Source organism: Lepidochelys kempii, chromosome 3 (genome assembly GCF_965140285.1).
Source record: "Lepidochelys kempii isolate rLepKem1 chromosome 3, rLepKem1.hap1, whole genome shotgun sequence".
In the NCBI taxonomy this organism is placed as follows: Eukaryota; Metazoa; Chordata; order Testudines; family Cheloniidae; genus Lepidochelys; species Lepidochelys kempii.
Genome location: NC_136382.1, coordinates 104,397,562 through 104,416,418, shown reverse-complemented (window position 1 = coordinate 104,416,418; position 18,857 = coordinate 104,397,562). Strand labels below are relative to the sequence as shown.

General features: G+C 40.8%; 1 protein-coding gene across 8 annotated transcripts in view; it reads left to right on the top strand.

Annotated features, from left to right (window-relative positions):
- Nucleotides 1-18,857, top strand: part of AHI1 (Abelson helper integration site 1) — a 188,530-nt gene that overhangs the window by 27,110 nt on the left and 142,563 nt on the right. For 7 of the 8 annotated variants that reach the window (XM_073337381.2, XM_073337386.2, XM_073337385.2 and 4 more), the window contains 6 exons: nucleotides 1,974-2,584; nucleotides 3,349-3,530; nucleotides 5,646-5,865; nucleotides 6,759-6,951; nucleotides 9,091-9,186; nucleotides 17,844-18,029. In XM_073337381.2, the coding sequence (XP_073193482.1) occupies nucleotides 1,974-2,584; nucleotides 3,349-3,530; nucleotides 5,646-5,865; nucleotides 6,759-6,951; nucleotides 9,091-9,186; nucleotides 17,844-18,029 (1,488 nt within the window). The remainder of the gene's footprint in view (nucleotides 1-1,973; nucleotides 2,585-3,348; nucleotides 3,531-5,645; nucleotides 5,866-6,758; nucleotides 6,952-9,090; nucleotides 9,187-17,843; nucleotides 18,030-18,857) is intronic. The other variant, XM_073337383.2, reaches the window with a different exon arrangement.

Below are 18,857 nucleotides of genomic sequence, written 5' to 3'. Positions count from 1 at the left end.
CTTATGCTCTAATAAATTGGTTAGTCTCTAAGGTGCCACAAGTACTCCTTTTCTTTTTGCGAATACAGACTAACACGGCTGTTACTCTGAAACCTGTCATTTTTCTTTATGTTGACTCTGTGTTGGTGCATTTTTTCTCCCACTCTGTTTATCTGTCCAATTTATTTTTCTAGTAAGAATAATAATTCTCTCGCTCTCTCTCCCCGTCCCTTCTTTCTTCAACATCTCCAATGCTTTTCTACCTCCTTTTGTAATCTCCCTCACCCCCATGTCCATCATGGCTAAACCAGGCTTCCTCCTCATCTCAAGGGTAGAGAGGAAGGTTTGGCAGCTAAGTAAGCTGAGGTGAAACTTGTGATGGAGGCAGCTGGTTGGCAGATAGGGAATGATCAACTTTTCTTGGTTAGTCACATGAAAGGTCAACCATATCCTTCTCTCACTCTTCAGAGATGGATCTCTAGAAATCAGAGATTCCAAAAGTGTGTGCGCCTTTGTAGCTACATGCTTTGCCCACGTTTAGGATTGGACCTGCCTGCTTCCTTCCCCAACCCCTCAGGATGACATTTAGTGGCATTATCTAGACAGACCAGGTGAATATTTAAATATCAGGTTCTTATATAATGTCCTTGAGTATTAAAAAAAAAACAAAAAACAAACAAACAAAAAAAACCCCACAAAACAAAAAACCAAGAACCCAAAAGAGAAATACAAAAACTATAAGATTACTTAAAGGAACCCTATCAATCTAAAATTGGTTTGTCTTAGATTTTTTTTATCTGCTATTCTTACAAGTAACACCCGTGGTAGGGGTTCTCAACCTGGGGTTTGTGTAAAGGTATCAAGAGTTCTTTGGCCACTGTGCCCTTCCTAGCTAGATGGGAAGTGAATCCCAGGATTGTCTTGCTATTGAAAAATAGGGTAATGGCAAGGAAAAAGCTGAAGAGTAACAGAAATAAAATATTTGTACTGGAAGAAGTCAGAGGGGAAAAGATATATTTTAGTTATTGGGGTTTCTTGTGGGTGTGTATCTGAAAGCTCTGTCTGTATAGTTAGTTTTACTGTTTCCCCCTGTGTAGTCAGTAACACCCCAATCCTGCAATGAGCTTCACTTTGGCAACCCCCTGAGCCCACATGGAGCCCCACTGACTTAATAGGAGCCCCACACAAGCTTAAGGACATATCTGTGTGGAGCTCATTGCTGGATCAGGCCTGTAGTAAGTTTGCTGTGTTGTCTGTGTGGATTTTTCATTCATCCATAAAGGGAGAGAAACCTTTACAAAAGTATTTTGCAAAACCACAAAAATTGACAGAGGGGTTCAAAGGTGGGTGTATTATCTGAAAATACTTTCAGCTACGTTTTTGAAGTGGACTAGATCTCAGGTTGACTTGGTCCCTTTAATAAGAGTAGTTTATTAATAGATTTTTTTTCCATAGTTTTATAACTGTCATCTTAAGAGTTGTCAGTTCTTACATTTTATTAAGTCTGTCTTTTGGAAAGTGATTTTCATTGCCAAAATTTGGCACACTGCTCATGGTAAAAAGGACAGGCATTGGCACCTCTAACATTAATATTAATATCCGTTTGAGACGTGTTTTGGTTCTGCATTTCATTTCTCCAGATCTTTCAAAATGTATTACATTGACATATCATATTATTATGGAGTAGTTCTGTTCATTGAGGTAGTTTTGAATTTTACTATGTGGTGAATATATATGTAAGGTGTTTGTTGAAAAAGAACGTTGAAAGTACAGATTTAAAGCTGTCCAAATACAAAAACATATTTTAAGCATGAATGATCTGTTTCTGTTCCATCTGGTACTTGCTAGGTTTAAACAAAACAATGATTAGATGACTAATTTAATTTTTATATTTCACCAAATAGTGTAAACTGATAATGTACTGAGCTATTTTTATTATTTTAACATTGCATATGATTTATACTTAAAATTATGTTCTGTGTTTTTATTTCAAGCTTGACACCTTTAGAAATAATCTTGATCTAGCTAAAGAAAGTGGAAATGATGAGGTAATTATAAACAACACTTATAATCCTGAGGAAAAGAGCCCCCGGTTTACAAAAAACAAACAAAGAGACAAAGCCTCAGTTGCAGAAAAAATAAACAATGATGTTGTTAGTGGAGAAGAAAACAAGCAACCAAAGTCTAACAAGAAGAAAAAGAAAGCAGTGTTACAAGAACAATTTAATGAGGAGGAAAATGTATATGAAACTAAATTGGAGAGTTTTGAAAAACAGATTACTGATTTTCCAGAGAAAAAAACAAAAAGTAAATCACAAACAGATGCATCTCGTCAAAAAGGTAACAACAAGATAAAAAGTACCTTGAATGAAGTGAGAGACGTAACTGAATTAGAAGAGGAAGAACAGCTAATTCAAGCCTATCAGCTGCAAGTGGCTGAGGATGAGGCAAATGCAATTAAGGAGAAAATAAGAAAAAAACTTACAGAACAGATGTCTGAATTCACCTCCAGTGTTCAAAGCCAAAAAGTTGTATTGAACAATGAAGTGGGCAAAAAGAAGAAAAAGAAGAAAGAAGTGCCAGTTGCATCTGAAGCTGAAACAAGGTATAGTGGTAAATTGTAATCTGTGCATGTATACATCTTAAACAAACTGTTTGATTTTTAAGATGGGGAAAGAATCCTGTGATAGAGCTGCAAGGTTTTTTTGTTTTTTGTTGTTAAGTGTGAACGAGCCAGATGATTTTATGTTGAGGGGAGGGAACCTCTTCCCCTATATACACAAATAACTCTTCTACCACATTATATCTAAAAATGTTGCCAAGATCCTTACTAATTTGTAAGAAGTTACAAAATTGAATGCATTTTTTTTAATGTTGCAATACTACATGTAATCTGCCAATTCTTCACTGAGGACCCAACTCCCTGACTGTGGCCTTTGGGTCAAGCCTGATTAAAATTCGGCATTTATGAAATATTGTCTCAAGTCAAAACTACTTATCCACTCAGCTAACAGAATGCATCATTCTTTAGTATATTTTATTTCATGTGAACTGTGGCTCTGATCCTGCAAAGATCTTGTTTAAATTTATGCACATGAGTAGTCACAGGACTACTCATGTGCAAATCCCCACATGAAAATATTTTAGAAGGTAAGACTTAGGATAATAAAATGGAGAGAGAAATTAAGGATAGACCATTCAAGAATGTGTGCCACCGTTATCACTGTAATAGCTAAACAAGACAAAATTATATTTTTGATAGGATTTTGAAGAATGAGAGCTAATGAATTTGAGAAACAGGAAGAGTCTTTTTAATGGATTAACAGAAATAGTACGTATTTGCTGACAGTGATGTGTGTTGCGTTACAGTGCAATGTCCCTCGCTGAACTACAGCATAACCCAGTAGAAGATGATACCACAAAAAAGAAGTCATCAGGAAGACTGCTTGTATCATACTTTAAAGATGAAATGAACACAGAGGAACACGAGGAGGAAGATGTGGAAAAACTGAAACCTAAAATAAAGAAAGCAAAAAAGAAATCTAAAAAAGGTTTTTGTAATCAAAATATTATAGTCAAAGTTTTTCATATTGGAAGACTTTGCTGCTGCTAAGTTCCTTTGCTGTTGCTTGTTCCTATCAATGAGACAAAGGTGGCTTAGACTATTAAGCAGTGGGATGCAGAGGGGTTGAGTTCCAGAGGTTTGGGCTGCACTGACAGAGCTGAGGCCGTTGTGGGGGTTGGCTTTATCTGAGCCCCCAGCCTCTCTTGCCTCCCCTACCATCCATCACCATGACCCCTTTTCCCTCACTACAGCCCTAAACCCAATGTCCATATCTCTCCCCCAGTCTCCCACTCCTCCATCCCCTAATGCCCCTCCCATTCCCTTCCAGGAAGCATTCACACGTCATCTCTCTCCCCGCCCTGTAGACTTTAATTACGTTCCCTCAAAATAATTTTGGCACCCATGACTCTCACAAATTGTAGCAACCTCCAGCCCCTCAGTCTAAAACTCCTTTTGTCTTAGGTAGGGGCTTGTGATTAATATATCCTCAGTTATGTTAAACTGAAGTGTGAGTTCACAGCCATGGGTCTCAATGAGGTCTGTGGTTCATCCAGTCATAATTGTCTCTCAGTTTAACAGTACAAGGCAGCAAAAGGAAACCAGTTTCTTGGGAGGGCCTGTAACTCAGAAGCCACCCCCTTCAAATGACCCCAAATGTGGTCTCTACCATTACCCTGCACCTTGTAAGGCATAATCAATTTAAAAATAGTCTGATTAGCTATTCAGATGTTAGACCATTTACAAGAATTGAGCTTCAAAGCATGTAAAATGGTGGGACTGGAAAACCTCTAGCTGTTTTTCTGTATTGGTGCATGCGCAGTGTAAAAAATGTACATTTTTCTTAAATGCTGTTCTCAGTTTGGGTCCCCCAAAGATTTAGTGGGTGCTGTGCACTGCTTTAGGTAAAACTGAACAGATTGAGACCATTTTGCTCTGCATGACATCAATTGTTTAATCTCTAGCTCTGGGAAAAAGAAATACCCACCTAGAAATTTTTTTTAAAACGGCTATTTTCCCCAGAGCATACATCTCCAGAATCCCTGTCTCAAATGATCCCAAATTTGGGTCACTAACTCTACCACGCACCCACATGAGGCACACCAAATTTCAAAGAAATCCGACTAAGCATGTTCAATCTAGAGCAGGGGTTCTCAAACTTCATTGCATATGACTCCCTTCTGATGACAAAAATTAACTACATGCCTCCAGGAGGGGGAACTGAAGCCTGTGTGCTCCCCTCCCACCCCCGCCAAGCCCTGCTGCCCTTGGGCAGGAGCGGCCAAAGCCCAACCCCCACCACCCTGGGAAGGGGGAGCCAAAGCTGAAGCCCAAGGACTTCAGCCTCACGCAGGGGGCCTGTAACCTGAGCCCCTCGGGCTCCAGCTTTGGCTCCGGGCCCCAGCAAGTCTAAGCCAGTCCTCGCAACCCCATTAAAACAGGATTGAGACCCACTTTGAGGTCCTGACCCACAGTTTGAGAACCACTGCTCTACAGGACTTAGAAAGGTCAACCTTTAAACAAATGATACGATGCAGCCTTAACTGTAGTGGTGCTCCTATGCCATTATAATACTATAAAATAGCTAAGGAGGCATATGGCATATTTTCTGTTCCTAGTTTTGGGCTGAATTCATGGAAAATTAGATGGGTGCAAAGCCATAAGTGCCTATTGTAGTCTAGGGGATTCAGCTAATTGTGCTAAATGATCTTGTGCTAGTCTTGCAATTTGGATAGTAAGGTATTTTTAATCACATTATATAACCATTCAACAGCATATTGTGTAGCTATTGAAATCATAAAAGACAACAGGTATACATACTGTCGTTTATTAGTGTAGCTGGCTACATGTATATTGAAGTCTCAGGGAAGAGCTGATGCAAATCAAGAGCAAGAGTTGTGGTTCATTAATTTTTATTTGATAATCAGTGGTAGAGAATGCTTGTGTTAATATATGTATTATGATACTCTATTGCATAAAGAACAGAACTAAATATAATGAGCCGAATGTCAAGTTTGCTGTGAAAATGTAATAGATTTTTAATTCTTATAATTTGTCACTAATCTCTGCTTAAAGATCTTTTTGTTTGTTTCTTTGCTTTTAGCATTAGAAGAAAACACAGAAATTGCTAGAGAAAATATACAGGAAATGAACAGTCCAGAAGTTTGTACTCAATCCAAACTTGCTTTTGATGACAGCCTTGTGTTAGGGGTTTACATCCATCGAACTGATAGACTTAAAACTGATCTCATGGTTTCACATCCCATGGTCAAGATTCATGTGATTGATCAGAAAACTGGTTTGTATGTCAAGAAAGAGCATAGGTGATTTTACTGATTTTTTTTCCCCCACCCCCAACCCCACCAAAAAAAACCTTCATGTTCCTGCTTCTGCTGGAAATAATTACTTAAATAAGCATATACATACATGTTTAACTATAAGAATAAATATAGTCTTATTCACTGCAAATCCTCACACAACTTGCATACTTAAAATAAAGTACATGTGTAAGTGTTTGCAGGAATGGCGCTATTGTTTTCTTTCACATTTGGAGCACATGTATTATCAGAGTAGCAGTGTATCTGGTCAGACACACACATTTGCAATGTGACTGATTGACTCTTCTCCCAAAACAAAGAGAGAGATGGCAGAATCTTTAGAAGCCTCATTGAGAATAAGCAAACAAACATATTGAGGCCTGAATAAGAGATTTCTTTTTGCTTATTGGCAAAACATCTATAAGAGTATTGAAATGAAGGTGAGTTCTCCATTCTTCTTACCGGTTTCAGAGTAGCAGTCGTGTTAGTCTATATTTGCAAAAAGAAAAGGAGTACTTGTGGCACCTTAGAGACTAACCAATTTATTTGAGCATAAGCTTTCGTGAGCTACAGCTCTGTTTCACTTACCTATTCCCATGAGGGGCCTGATTCAAAGCCCACTGAAGTCAGTGGGATTTGTATTGGCTTCAATGGGCTATGGATCAGGCCCAATCAAAATGCTTGATTATTGGGATTTGGAACTCCAGCTATGCTTATTGCCCTGGACTTCATCAGTTGCAGTAGGATCTGCAGTGGTTATTGAATATTCTTTCTAAAATAAAGAGAATGGATATCTTGTACATTTTTTTGTTTACAGTTGTTGAAGTAGTCATAGTATTTTGTTCTTTGCTTACTTTTTTGAAAAATATTGACAATTGCAGTTGGTTGTTTTTAAACAGCAGCCGGGCGGTTTCATCTTTTTATGAACAAGAGCGAGTGGAGCACATTCTTCCTATTATGACCCAGCCTTATGATTTCCGACAATTTAAATCAACACTTCCAGAATGGGAGGAACAAATCATATTTAATGAACGTTTTAGTTATTTTCTTCAAGATACGGAAGAAAGCCCCAAAGTAGTCCTGTTTTTTGAGGTACAGATGAAATATTTTACAGTAAATTTTTCAAGTTGCAATTTTCTGACTGTGTATTTCTGGCAGCACTTTATTTATGATTTACAGTTATATTGCTGGAATACCATAGTTTTTTTAAGAGAATATATATTATGGTGAAGATTTTAAAAAACACTCAACATTGGCCAGCTGTTCTCTCATTGAAGCCAATGGGAGTAAAATTAGGCCAATACTAAGGAGTTTTGAAAATCCCTCCCCCAGCAGGATTCTGTTCTGGGTAATAAATAAATACTTTGGCGAATGTGTCTTATTGACACAATCAAAATGCTTCCAGAAAGGACTGAAAGGGGCACGCCAGACTGGGAGCTATGGTACCCTTTGAAAAGGGTGTAGCATACCCTCCTCTCATTGCACTGGCACTTCTTGCTGACAGAAGAATAGGTAGGGTCACTGTCCTTTTTTTGGGTTCCTAACACCAGCAGTTCAGAGGCTGATAGTGGCTGCCCCCTTAGTGCTGTCACCTCCTACTTGTATACATAAGCAAGGCTAGCCAACATGTAGCCCACAGACTTTTTTGCATGTTTGCCATTAAAAAAAAAAGTAGACATCTGTTTCTCCTTCATCATTACTCAAACAGCAATAACTACCTCAGCCTCAAATACATTTATGTTTATAGGAAAAATTGTAAAGCATGTTCCGAACATGTTTTTGAGCGTAACTGTAGCCGGTATTTATAGATAGCTATATACAAGAGAGTTTATATAGTGTTAATGTGGAAATGGAAACCTAGTACAATCAATAATTTTTTCATACCCCTGTCATATATTTTTCTAAATACATTGTGCATATGCAATCTGATAACAGTGCCAGATATTCCTTTATGGTCTGCAATTTTCATAAAATAACTACATTCAAAGTACTGAGAGAGGATCCTGGTGGCTTATCACAGAAGTGATTCCAGTAGCGTATAGAGGCTCTTCATGGAAACAGTTTTAAAGTTTGAGACAAAATCTTTGTCAAATGAAAGCCTGCAGTTTCTGTTGTTTTCACTGGCATTACTTAGGCACAAATCTGAAGATCAATTGTAACTCTAATATTATGCATAGAATCATAGAATATCAGGGTTGGGAGGGACCTCAGGAGGTCATCTAGTCCAACCCCCTGCTCAAAGCAGGACCAATCCCCAGCTAAATCATCCCAGCCAGGGCTTTGTCAAGCCTGGCCTTGAAAACTTGTAAGGAAGGAGATTCCACCACCTCCCTAGGTAACCCATTCCAGTGCTTCACCACCCTCCTGGTGAAAAAGTTTTTCCTAATATCCAACCTAAACCTCCCCCACTGCAACTTGAGACCATTACTCCTCGTTCTATCATCTAGTACCACTGAGAACAGTCTAAATCCATCCTCTTTGGAACCCCCTTTCAGGTAGCTGAAAGCAGTTATCAAATCCCCTCTCATTATTCTCTTCTGCAGACTAAATATCCCAGTTCCCTCAATCTCTCCTCATAAATTATGTGTTCCATCCCTCTAATAATTTTTGTTGCCCTCTGATGGACTCTTTCCAATTTTTCCACATCCTTCTTGTAGCGTGGGGCCCAAAACTGGACACAGTACTCCAGATAAGGCCTCACCAATGCAAAATCGAGGGAATGATCACATCCCTCGATCTGCTGGCAATGCTCCTACTTATACAGCCCAAAATGCTGTTAGCCTTCTTTACATGCATGCCGTGTAAAGTTGCAGAAGTGGTCGGATATGAGGAGATTCTGGTTGCAGACCATGAAAATCAAGAGAATTTGTATACCAAAATGATCTTTTTGACATATAAAGGGTTTGTGAAGAATTGCTTTTGTATTGTTTTTATAAAAAATATAAAGAGACTGATGTGAAATAAGAAACTTTGTAAAAAAAAAAAAAAAGAGAGAGATTTACGTTCTTGAAGATCATAACACTGATGTGGTGGTATGTGTGTTTAAATATCACTTGTGGTAGATATGGACACTGGATAGTTCATAAATTATATTTTTATAATATTAAGTAAAATGAGAATTTTGTTTAAATCCATGAATCCTGTCTAAAATACCGTCAGTAGTAATTATTACTTCAGAGAAGTGCATTCTCAATGGTAATGTATGTATATATTCTAATTTAATATCTGCAGATCCTTGATTTCTTAAGCATGGATGAAGCAAGAGCCAACTCTGAAGTGCAAATTCAGGAAAGTGGTTTTCACAAAATCTCTTGGGCATTTCTGAAGGTATTGTGAACTTAAAAATACAAAAAAACAACAACCAAAAGTAGAATAAAAAGCCTGCATAAAGTATCTAAAAGAAATTGGCAAAGCCAGCTTTTCAAAGAAACATATTACTTGTTGGGAAACTTTTTTAAAACAAACGAAGTATTTTAAACCACAGGTATAGAGACAGATTCTGACAGAGAGCGCTCATGCTATTAAAAGATCATGTAGATATACAGAGAAAATAGGTATGGCAATAGAGAAAATGGATATTTCTCAACTAAATGTACAAAATGCATGAAAAAATACATTTTCTTTTTCAAGTGCAGCACTTGGCAGAAAAAACAGAAGCTTCTGAATAAAGGCTAATCAATTGATAAATGTCATGGGTGTCTTCTCTGTACACCTGGGACCAGAAGTACTACCTGAAGAGCAGTTAGTGTCTTCTGTTTAAGTGCTATTCAAAATTCTAGTAGACCTTTTAGTTAAATCCAGATATTGAGGGGGCACTGTGAGTCCCCCCCCACTTAAAATAATGAAATTGTCATGACTCGCCTTAATCCTACAAAAGGGGAATCATCCTGACAAACAGTGGTCTATCTCCTGCCCCTAGTAGGCAAAAAACTAACTTATGGAAGGGATAAGTTCCAGAGCTCACTTATTTTCTCTTACCCTGAGTCATGCTATGCTACTCGGGGATGTTTACAGGCGCTACAGTGGTATGCCTGTGGCTTTGCAGCTGCCCCATTGTAATGCAGTAGCATAGATACTTGCTACAGTGACAGGGGTTTTCTGTCACTATAATAAATCCATTTCCTTGAGAGGCTAGGCAACTAGGTTGATTGAAGAATTCTGACGTAGTGGTGTCTATGTAGAGGCTTAGATTGGCTTAACTTCATCTCTCAGTTATGAATTTTTCACTTTGGGGAAGATGGGAGAGTTGCTACTTCTGCTGCACCTTCTGTCCTCCACCAGAAGACTGTAGAAGCGCCTTCATTGGGACATGAAAAAAGTGGGGGCAAGAGCAGGGACCTAGCTGCTCTTTGTGGCAGAAATCCAATGAGTCTCAATGGACAGTTTTCAGAGTAACAGCCGTGTTAGTCTGTATTCGCAAAAAGAAAAGGAGTACTTGTGGCACCTTAGAGACTAACCAATTTATTTGAGCATGAGCTTTCGTGAGTTACAGCTCACTTCATCAGATGCATCCGATGAAGTGAGCTGTAACTCACGAAAGCTCATGCTCAAATAAATTGGTTAGTCTCTAAGGTGCCACAAGTACTCCTTTTCTTTTTTCAATGGACAGTGCAACTGTTAATAACATTAAAAATATAATATTTTGTCTTAACAACCACATTAAAACTAAATCTTTTTTTGACTTTTCCCTTTGGAAAGGAGTTGCAAAGGAAAGTGATGTTGCAAATAGGGATTCTTTCCCAAGTACAATATATTACATAACTACTTCTTGTGAAAAATTATAATAAATTAATGAATGCCTTTTTCTCTTGGGAAAGACAAAGTAGGTGAGGTGATCTGTTTTATTGGACCAACTTCTGTTGGTGGAGGGTTTGAGTTTCACAGAGCTCTTCTTCAGGTCTGGGGAAGGTAACCAGAGAGTCTAAGCTAAATATAAGCTGGAACAGATAGTTAAGGGATTCACACATTGTAGGAGACCACTTAAAATGAAGTGGTCAGTTACAGGTTAGCAGGCAGTGAGGTGTGTTACAACTTGGCATAATGAACTATGAACCTTGTTGAGTCCATGGTTTGTGGTGTCTATTAGAGATACGAATTTAATTTCCTAGGCTCACCTTTTGAAGATGCTGTGCAGGTTTCCTTTGAGGACAAGTATTGAAAGATCAGATATGGAGTGATTGCTTTGTGAAAAGTATTCATCCAGACGTGATAAGGTGTTTTTGTCTTATCATTTTTCTGTATGAGTTTATTTGAGAGCTTAGAGATTGTGTGTCTGGTTTTACCTCCATAGTTGTTGTTAGTGCATTTGATGAGGTACACCACACTTTGAGATAGGCATGTGTAGGACCCATGAATCTTGAAAGTTGTATTGTGGGGAGTATTGATGATTGTAGTGATGGAGACATGTCTGTGGGTTTTGCATCTGTTCTGGCAGGTTCTGGTGCTGCTTTGAGTTCTGTGTTTTGGTCTATGGGGAGCTTGCTTCTGATGATGAACTTAGCAAGGTTGGGGGATTGTTTGAAGGCCAGAAGAATGGGTCTGGGAAAGATTTCTTTCAGGGTGTGGTCCCCATCAAATGTGTTATGCTTATAAGAAGCACATGGAATCTTTTTCAAGGGGATATCAGAACCCCGTGGAGGTTTCACACGAGGCTGCTCTCATAGACTGGGTAACTTGGGACCAGGAGGGTGGTCATACCCAGATCCCTGATACCTCCCAGAGGGCACTAAGCAGTGCCAACAAGAGGGGGAGAAGGAATACAACTCCATTAAGACAAAGCTCCCCAGCTAGCCTGACAGACCCTAATGCAGCTTGGGGAGAGCCAGGAAAAGTGGGATGAAGCACGGACTGGGAGGCCCTTAAATTACAATTGCAGCAGAAGGAGGTAGCAAGCATAACCCCCAACGCTCCTCCTATCCCTCCTCCTCCAGAAGACAACGAGGGAGGCCTGCTGGATAGGGAACCCCCACATTATGTAGGAGCACAGCAGTGGAGGTTCATAGGTAAAATCACCTGGGATCCCGGGGGGGCGACCATGTATTTATGTCCAGCTGGGTAGATATGCTCCTATGCTAGCTCTAATTGACACAGGAGCTGCTGTATCTTTAATAAAATCCACTACAAAAGCCTAATGGGGAGAAATTGTCTTCGAGGAAACTTTGCTTATTTTGTTAGCTTTGAATTAGTAAGAAGAAATTGTTTTGGTTTTATTCTTTGCTTTATGTGTTAATGATTGTTTGTTTGTTTTTAGAAGGATAGAAGTGTTATGGCTACAGTTCTTTCTTTTGAAATTATTTACTGTTTTGTGTGTGAGTGAAGAATGTATGGCATGCTAACAGAGAAGACACATGAGGCACCAGTACTGATGGGCCAGATGGTCAAGAGAGGAGTGGAGAAGTCAAGAGGCACCAACCTTATTATCAGAATCACCCGGATGGCAGGCTGACAACCCTAAAGCAAAGGCATATGCCCCAAGGACAAGATAAAGAGTGGAGCCAAAGGGACGAGATAAGAAACATCTGCGGATACTCCCAGTAACAACCCAAAATAATGCTGATTGGCAGCAATCTTGACTACCTCGTGATTAACAGCTCCGGTGTGACACAGCAAGGTCCATAGACTTTTATGGGAACTTATTACTGTAAAAGAAGGGTGTATTCCTATGGGACTCTGGGTTTGTTCTGCATCAACATCAGAGTTTCAGATGCGTCCGACAGAGACCCAGCTCCAGCTCCTCCCCTCCCTCGTGTGCAGTTTCAGCTGGCCACTGGAACTGACCGAGCAACACTAAGGACTGGTAACTATAAGATCCAGCTGCAGAACCTTTTGGGGTGTCTGTGTGTGTGAATGGAAGCACGTGCTGATTTTAATGTTTAAATTGTACTCTCAATAGATGGGACGTATTGCCTTATCCCCTTGAAAAAGATTCTGTGTGCTTCTTATATGCATAACATATGGGTTGTAATTATTTGATGATACTTTGTATGAGTTCCAGTGTGGGGTGACAGGTGACAACTAGGGTTGTGCAGTCAGTAGGTTGTCTTTTCTTTTTTTTTTCTGAATGGAATCAGGTTCTCCACAAGTATTATGGTGGCCCTTTCCATGATGTGATCTACTTCTCTGGTGGAGTGTTCTTGTTTAGTGAAGGCAGTTCTAAGGATCTTTAGGTGTGTATCCTGGACTTTCTCTTTGGAGCAAATTCTGTGGTATCTGAGTGTCTGGATATAAATAACAGATTTCTTAGCGTGCCTGGGGTGGTAAAGGTGATCTGTGAATTTCTTGTATATAGTTGTTTGTAGGGTTCCATTGCTGAAGCTCATCATGGTATCCAGGAAGCAGATGCAGGTATGGAGTACTCTAGAGAGAGTTTGATAGATGGGTGATGGTGGTTGAAGTTGTGGTAGAAATCTATGAAGGAGTTCATAGAATCATAGACTATCAGGGTTGGAAGGGACCTCAGGAGATCATCTAGTCCAACCCACTGCTCAAAGCAGGACCAATCCCCAACTAAATCATCCCAGCCACGGCTTTGTCAAGCCTGACCTTAAAGACTTCAAAGGAAGGAGATTCCACCACCTCCCTAGGTAATGCATTCCAGTGTTTCACCACCCTCCTAGTGAAAAAGCTTTTCCTAATATCCAACCTAAACCTCCCCCACTGCAACTTGAGACCATTACTCCTCGTTCTGTCATCTACTACCACTGAGAACAGTCTAAATCCATCCTCTTTGGAACCCCCTTTCAGGTAGTGAAAAGCAGCTATCAAATCCCCCCTCATTCTTCTCTTCTGCAGATTAAACAATCCCACTTCCCTCAGCCACTCCTCATTAGTCATGTGTTCCAGTCCCCTAATCATTTTTGTTGCCCTCCACTGGACTCTTTCCAATTTTTCCACATCCTTCTTGTAGCGTGGGGCCCAAAACTGGACACAGTACTCCAGATGAGGCCTCACCAATGTCGAATAGAGGGGAATGATCACATCCTTCGATCTGTTGGCAATGCTCCTACTTATACATCCCAAAATGCCATTGGCCTTCTTGGCAACAAGGGCACACTGTTGACTCATATCCAGCTTCTCGTCCACTGTAACCCCTAGGTCCTTTTCTGCAGAACTGCTGCCAAGCCATTTGGTCCCCAGTCTGTAGCGGTGCCTGGGATTCTTCCGTCCTAAGTGCAGGACTCTGCACTTGTCCTTGTTGAACCTCATCAGATTTCTTTTGGCCCAATCCTCTAATTTGTCTAGGTCCCTCTGTATCCTGTCCCTACCCTCCAGTGTATCTACCTCTCCTCCCAGTTTAGTGTCATCTGCAAACTTGCTGAGGGTGCAATCCGCACCATCCTCCAGATCATTAATGAGGATATTGAACAAAACTGGCCCAAGGACTGACCCTTGGGGCATGCCACTTGATATCGGCTGCCAACTAGACATGGAGCCATTGACAACTACCTGTTGAGCCCGACAGTCTAGCCGGCTTTCTATCCACCTTATCGTCCATTCATCCAGCCCATTCTTCTTTAACTTGCTGGCAAGAACACTGTGGGAGACCGTGTCAAAAGCTTTGCTGAAGTCAATGAACAACATGTCCACTGCTTTCCCCTCATCCACAGAGCCAGTTATCTCATCATTGAAGGCAATTAGATTAGTCAGGCATGACTTGCCCTTGGTGAATCCATGCTGACTGTTCCTGATCACTTTCCTCTCCTCTAAGTGCTTCAGAAATGATTCCTTGAGGACCTGCTCCATGATTTTTCCAGGAACTGAGGTGAGGCTGACTGGCCTGTAGTTCCCAGGATCCTCCTTCTTCCCTTTTTTAAAGACGGGCACTACATTAGCCTTTTTCCAGTCGTCCAGGTCCTCCCCCGATCGCCATGAGTTTTCAAAGATAATGGCCAATGGCTCTGTAATCACATCCACCAATTCCTTTAGCACTCTCGGATGCAGCGCATCTGGCCCCATAGACTTGTGCTCGTCCAGCTTTTCTAAATAGTCCCAAACCACTTCTTTTTCCATAGAGCGCTGGTTACCTCCTCCCCATGCTGTGCTGCCCAGTGCAGTAGTCTGGGAGCTGACCTTGTTTGTGAAGACGGAGGCAAAAAAGGCATTGAGTACATTAGCTTTTTCCACATCCTCTGTCACTAGGTTGCCTCCCTCATTCAGTAAGGGGCCCCTTCTTGTTGCTAACATACCTGAAGAAACCCTTCTTGTTACTCTTCACATCTCTTGCTAGCTGCAACTCCAGGTGTGATTTGGCCTTCCTGATTTCATTCCTGCATGCCCGAGCAATATTTTTGTAGTCTTCGCTGGTCATTTGTCTAATCTTCCACTTCTTGTAAGCTTCTTTTTTGTGCTTAAGATCAGCAAGGATTTCACTGTTAAGCCAAGCTGGTCACCTGCCATATTTACTATTCTTTCTACACATCGGGGTGGTTTGTCCCTGTAACCTCAATAAGGATTCTTTAAAATACAGCCAGCTCTCCTGGACTCCTTTCCCCGTCATGTTGTTCTCCCAGGGGATCCTGCCCATCAGTTCCCTGAGGTTGTCAAAGTCTGCTTTTCTGAAGTCGAGGGTCCGTATTCTGCTGCTCTCCTTTCTTCCTTGTGTCAGGATCCTGAATTCGACCATCTCATGGTCACTGCCTCCCAGGTTCCCATCCACTTTTGCTTCCCCTACTAATTCTTCCCAGTTTGTGAGCAGCAGGTCAAGAAGAGCTCTGCTCCTAGTTGGTTTCTCCAGCACTTGCACCAGGAAATTGTCCCCTACACTTTCCAAAAACTTCCTGGATTGTCTGTGCACTGCTGTATTCCTCTCCCTCTGCAGATATCAGGGTGATTGAAGGCTCCCGTGAGAACCAGGGCCTGCGATCTAGTAACTTCTGTTCGCTGCTGGAAGAAAGCCTTGTCCACCTCATCCCAGGACTTCCCATTCTCCCTGCTTGTTTCCCAGGCTTCTTGCGTTTGTGTATAGGCACTTGAGATAACTTGCTGTTTGTCCTGCTTTCTTAGTATGAGGCAGGGGCCCTCCCCGTCACACTCTCCTGCTCGTGCTTCCTCCTGGAATCCCACGTCCCCACTTACCTCAGGGCTTTGGTCTCCTTCCCCCGGTGAACCTAGTTGAAAGCCCTTCTCTCTAGGTTAGCCAGCCTGCTTGCGAAGATGCTCTTCCCTCTCTTCGTTAGGTGGAGCCCATCTAGCCTAGCACTCCTCCTTCTTGAAACACCATCCCATGATCAAAGAATCCAAAGCCTTCTCTCTGACGCCACCTGCGTAACCATTCGTTGACTTCCACGATTCGACAGTTTCTACTCAGGCCTTTTCCGTTCACGGGGAGGATGGACGAGAACACCACTTGCACCTCAAACTCTTTTATCCTTCTTCCCAGAGCCACGTAGTCTACAGTGATCCACTCATGGTCATTTTTGGCAGTATCATTGATGCCCACGTGGAGAAGCAGGAAGGGGTACTGATCCGAGGGCTTGATGAGTCTCGGCAGTCTCTCTGTCACATCGTGAATCCTAGCTCCTGGCAAGCACAGACTTCTCGGTTTTCCCGGTCGGGGCGGCAGATAGATGACTCAGTCCCCCTGAGGAGAGAGTCCCTGACCACCACCACCCGCCTCCTTCTCTTGGGAGCAGTGGTCGTGGAACCCCCATCCCTAGGACAGTGCATCTCATGCCTTCCAATCGGCAGAGTCTCCTTCTGTTCCCTTCCCTCAGATGTATCATCTGGTCCACTTTCCACATTAGTACCTGGGGAGAGAACATGAAAACGGTTGCTCACCTGTATCTGTGTTGCTGGTACGTGAACGCTCCCCTTTCTTCCTCTGGACGTCACGTGCTGCCAGATTTCTTCACCGTCCTCCTGTCCCCGCTGCGCAGTCTGCTCTGACTCTTCAGAACATTGTGTCTGTAGAAGCATATCCTGACGTATGCCCAGGAAATCTTCAGTTTTTCTTATGCAATGCAGGGTTGATACTTGTTTCTCCAGACCTTGAACCTTCTCTTCCAATATGGAGACCAGCTTGCACTTTGATGATGGGGTGTTGAGTAGTGTCCATTTAGTGGGTCTTGGTGTCATGGTTTCTCTCAAAGGTGGTATCAGTTGTGGAGTTGTTGTCGTTAGTTTTATTTTTTGTTTTTATGTTGGATGGCTGTCATCAGAGAAGAGGGCTTTTTAATAGTTGTTTTGGGTTTCCTGCATAATCTCCAGGTATGTTTTTCCTTATTTTTTTTATTCCAGTGTGTGGGAGCATGTGGTGATTTATTGTTTGAGGTTGGCCCTTCTGGAATAAGGTGGAGGAGGTGGTTCCTCAGTTTTTCTGAGGTCCTTCTGTAGAGCTGTTCATCATATTTGGAGTTTTATGCAGTGGTCAGAGGGTTATAGATGGTGAGTCCTCTTGGTATGATGATTTGTTTTTTGTGTCTGTTCAGGAAGTAGATGTTTCTTGGGTCTATGTCACTTAAAGGTATTGTAGGTCTGCACCATTTAAGACTGAGGCCAGATAGGAGTAAATTAACAGAAATATTTAGTTTCTCTTAAATGCTATATGATCTTTTACCAATTTTTTTTTAATTTGCAAAATTTATTTTAACAAATTTTCTCTCTTTTTGTGGCAGTATGATACAGATAAAATATTTATTGCAAATTCTTATTTCTCTGAATTATTTCAACAAAATGTAACTTGTAATGCCTCAATCGATGCAAGAAAAAGATTACACAAGAATGCCAGTTTGAAGAGAGACATAAAAAATGGTAGTGCTTTCTGAATTATAGTAGGGTTTGATCCTGCAAACATACTAGGGTAGTGCTTGCTTACTCTCAAGAGTAATCCATTGAGTAGAGTGGGGACATCACTCATGGGAATAATAACTATCCCCAGTAGTAAGTTGAGCCCCTCGTTGGTCAAAAGTGTCAGTGTCATCAATGGCTTGTATGAATTTTGAACAAAAGTAGCAATTTTCTTTAATTTTTTTAAATTACTCTTTTAGCTTGTAGGTGCAAACAGAGTCCTAAACATTGATGGGAAACTACGTCTGCAATTGTATTATCCACCTCCAAGGACCAGGACACAGTCAAATGTTGTTGAGGTTTTTGATTGGTGGGAAAAGGGTCCTAGGAATCGTTACCCATCAACATTATATGTAACTATAAAAGGCATAAAACTACCAGATCATGTAAGTTAAGTACATTTACATATTTATATATAAACAGAAATACTTAAGATCCATTCAAGCTATTTATTTTTAACCGAAATCAGATGACAATTTACATTTTTATGTTTTTTTCTGTAACTGTCCTTTATAACTTGCTATACTAAGCCTACTACATCTTAACATGCCCCCTCTTTTTTTTTTTTTAATCTGCTTAGCACTTTACAACTTCTCGTAAAAATGTTCAAATCAGTTTCCCCAACTACTCTGAATTTCCTGCTATTTAGCCAATGTTTTCCATAGAACAGTCATGTATCATCTTGGCCCTCTCTGTCCTCTCATATTGGTGAAAACTGGGCCAAACATCATTAAAGTTAATTGAATTGAACTGGTATACAATTAGTGCAAGTGAGAGGAGAATTTGGCCCCTAACTTTTATTTTTGTTCTAAAAACTATATAAGAAAATGTACTTTTTATCAGATTTAACACCTTTTAAAGGAGGTGAAATCTTAAAATCAGAATAGCTATGATTATTTGCTCCAACACCACCCAGATGGGGACTTAAAAATAAAATTTTGTTAAATACTATATATATTGTTTTATTACTGGCTTCTTTATCTATAATCTTGACAGATTTCTTATCTTTGTTTAATACTGACATGGGTGAAGTGTAGTGGGGTTGGGGCAATGAAATCCACATTCCCAATCCAAGGCCAGCGTGTAAGGCTGTTGTGTAGCTCTCTCAGATCACTATTTAAGCCTATAGATTGGAATAGCAGCTACAGACCTTCTGCACTAGTTACATGTATTGTTAGATCCACTGGACTTTACCCCTTGCCTGCCTTGCCCCA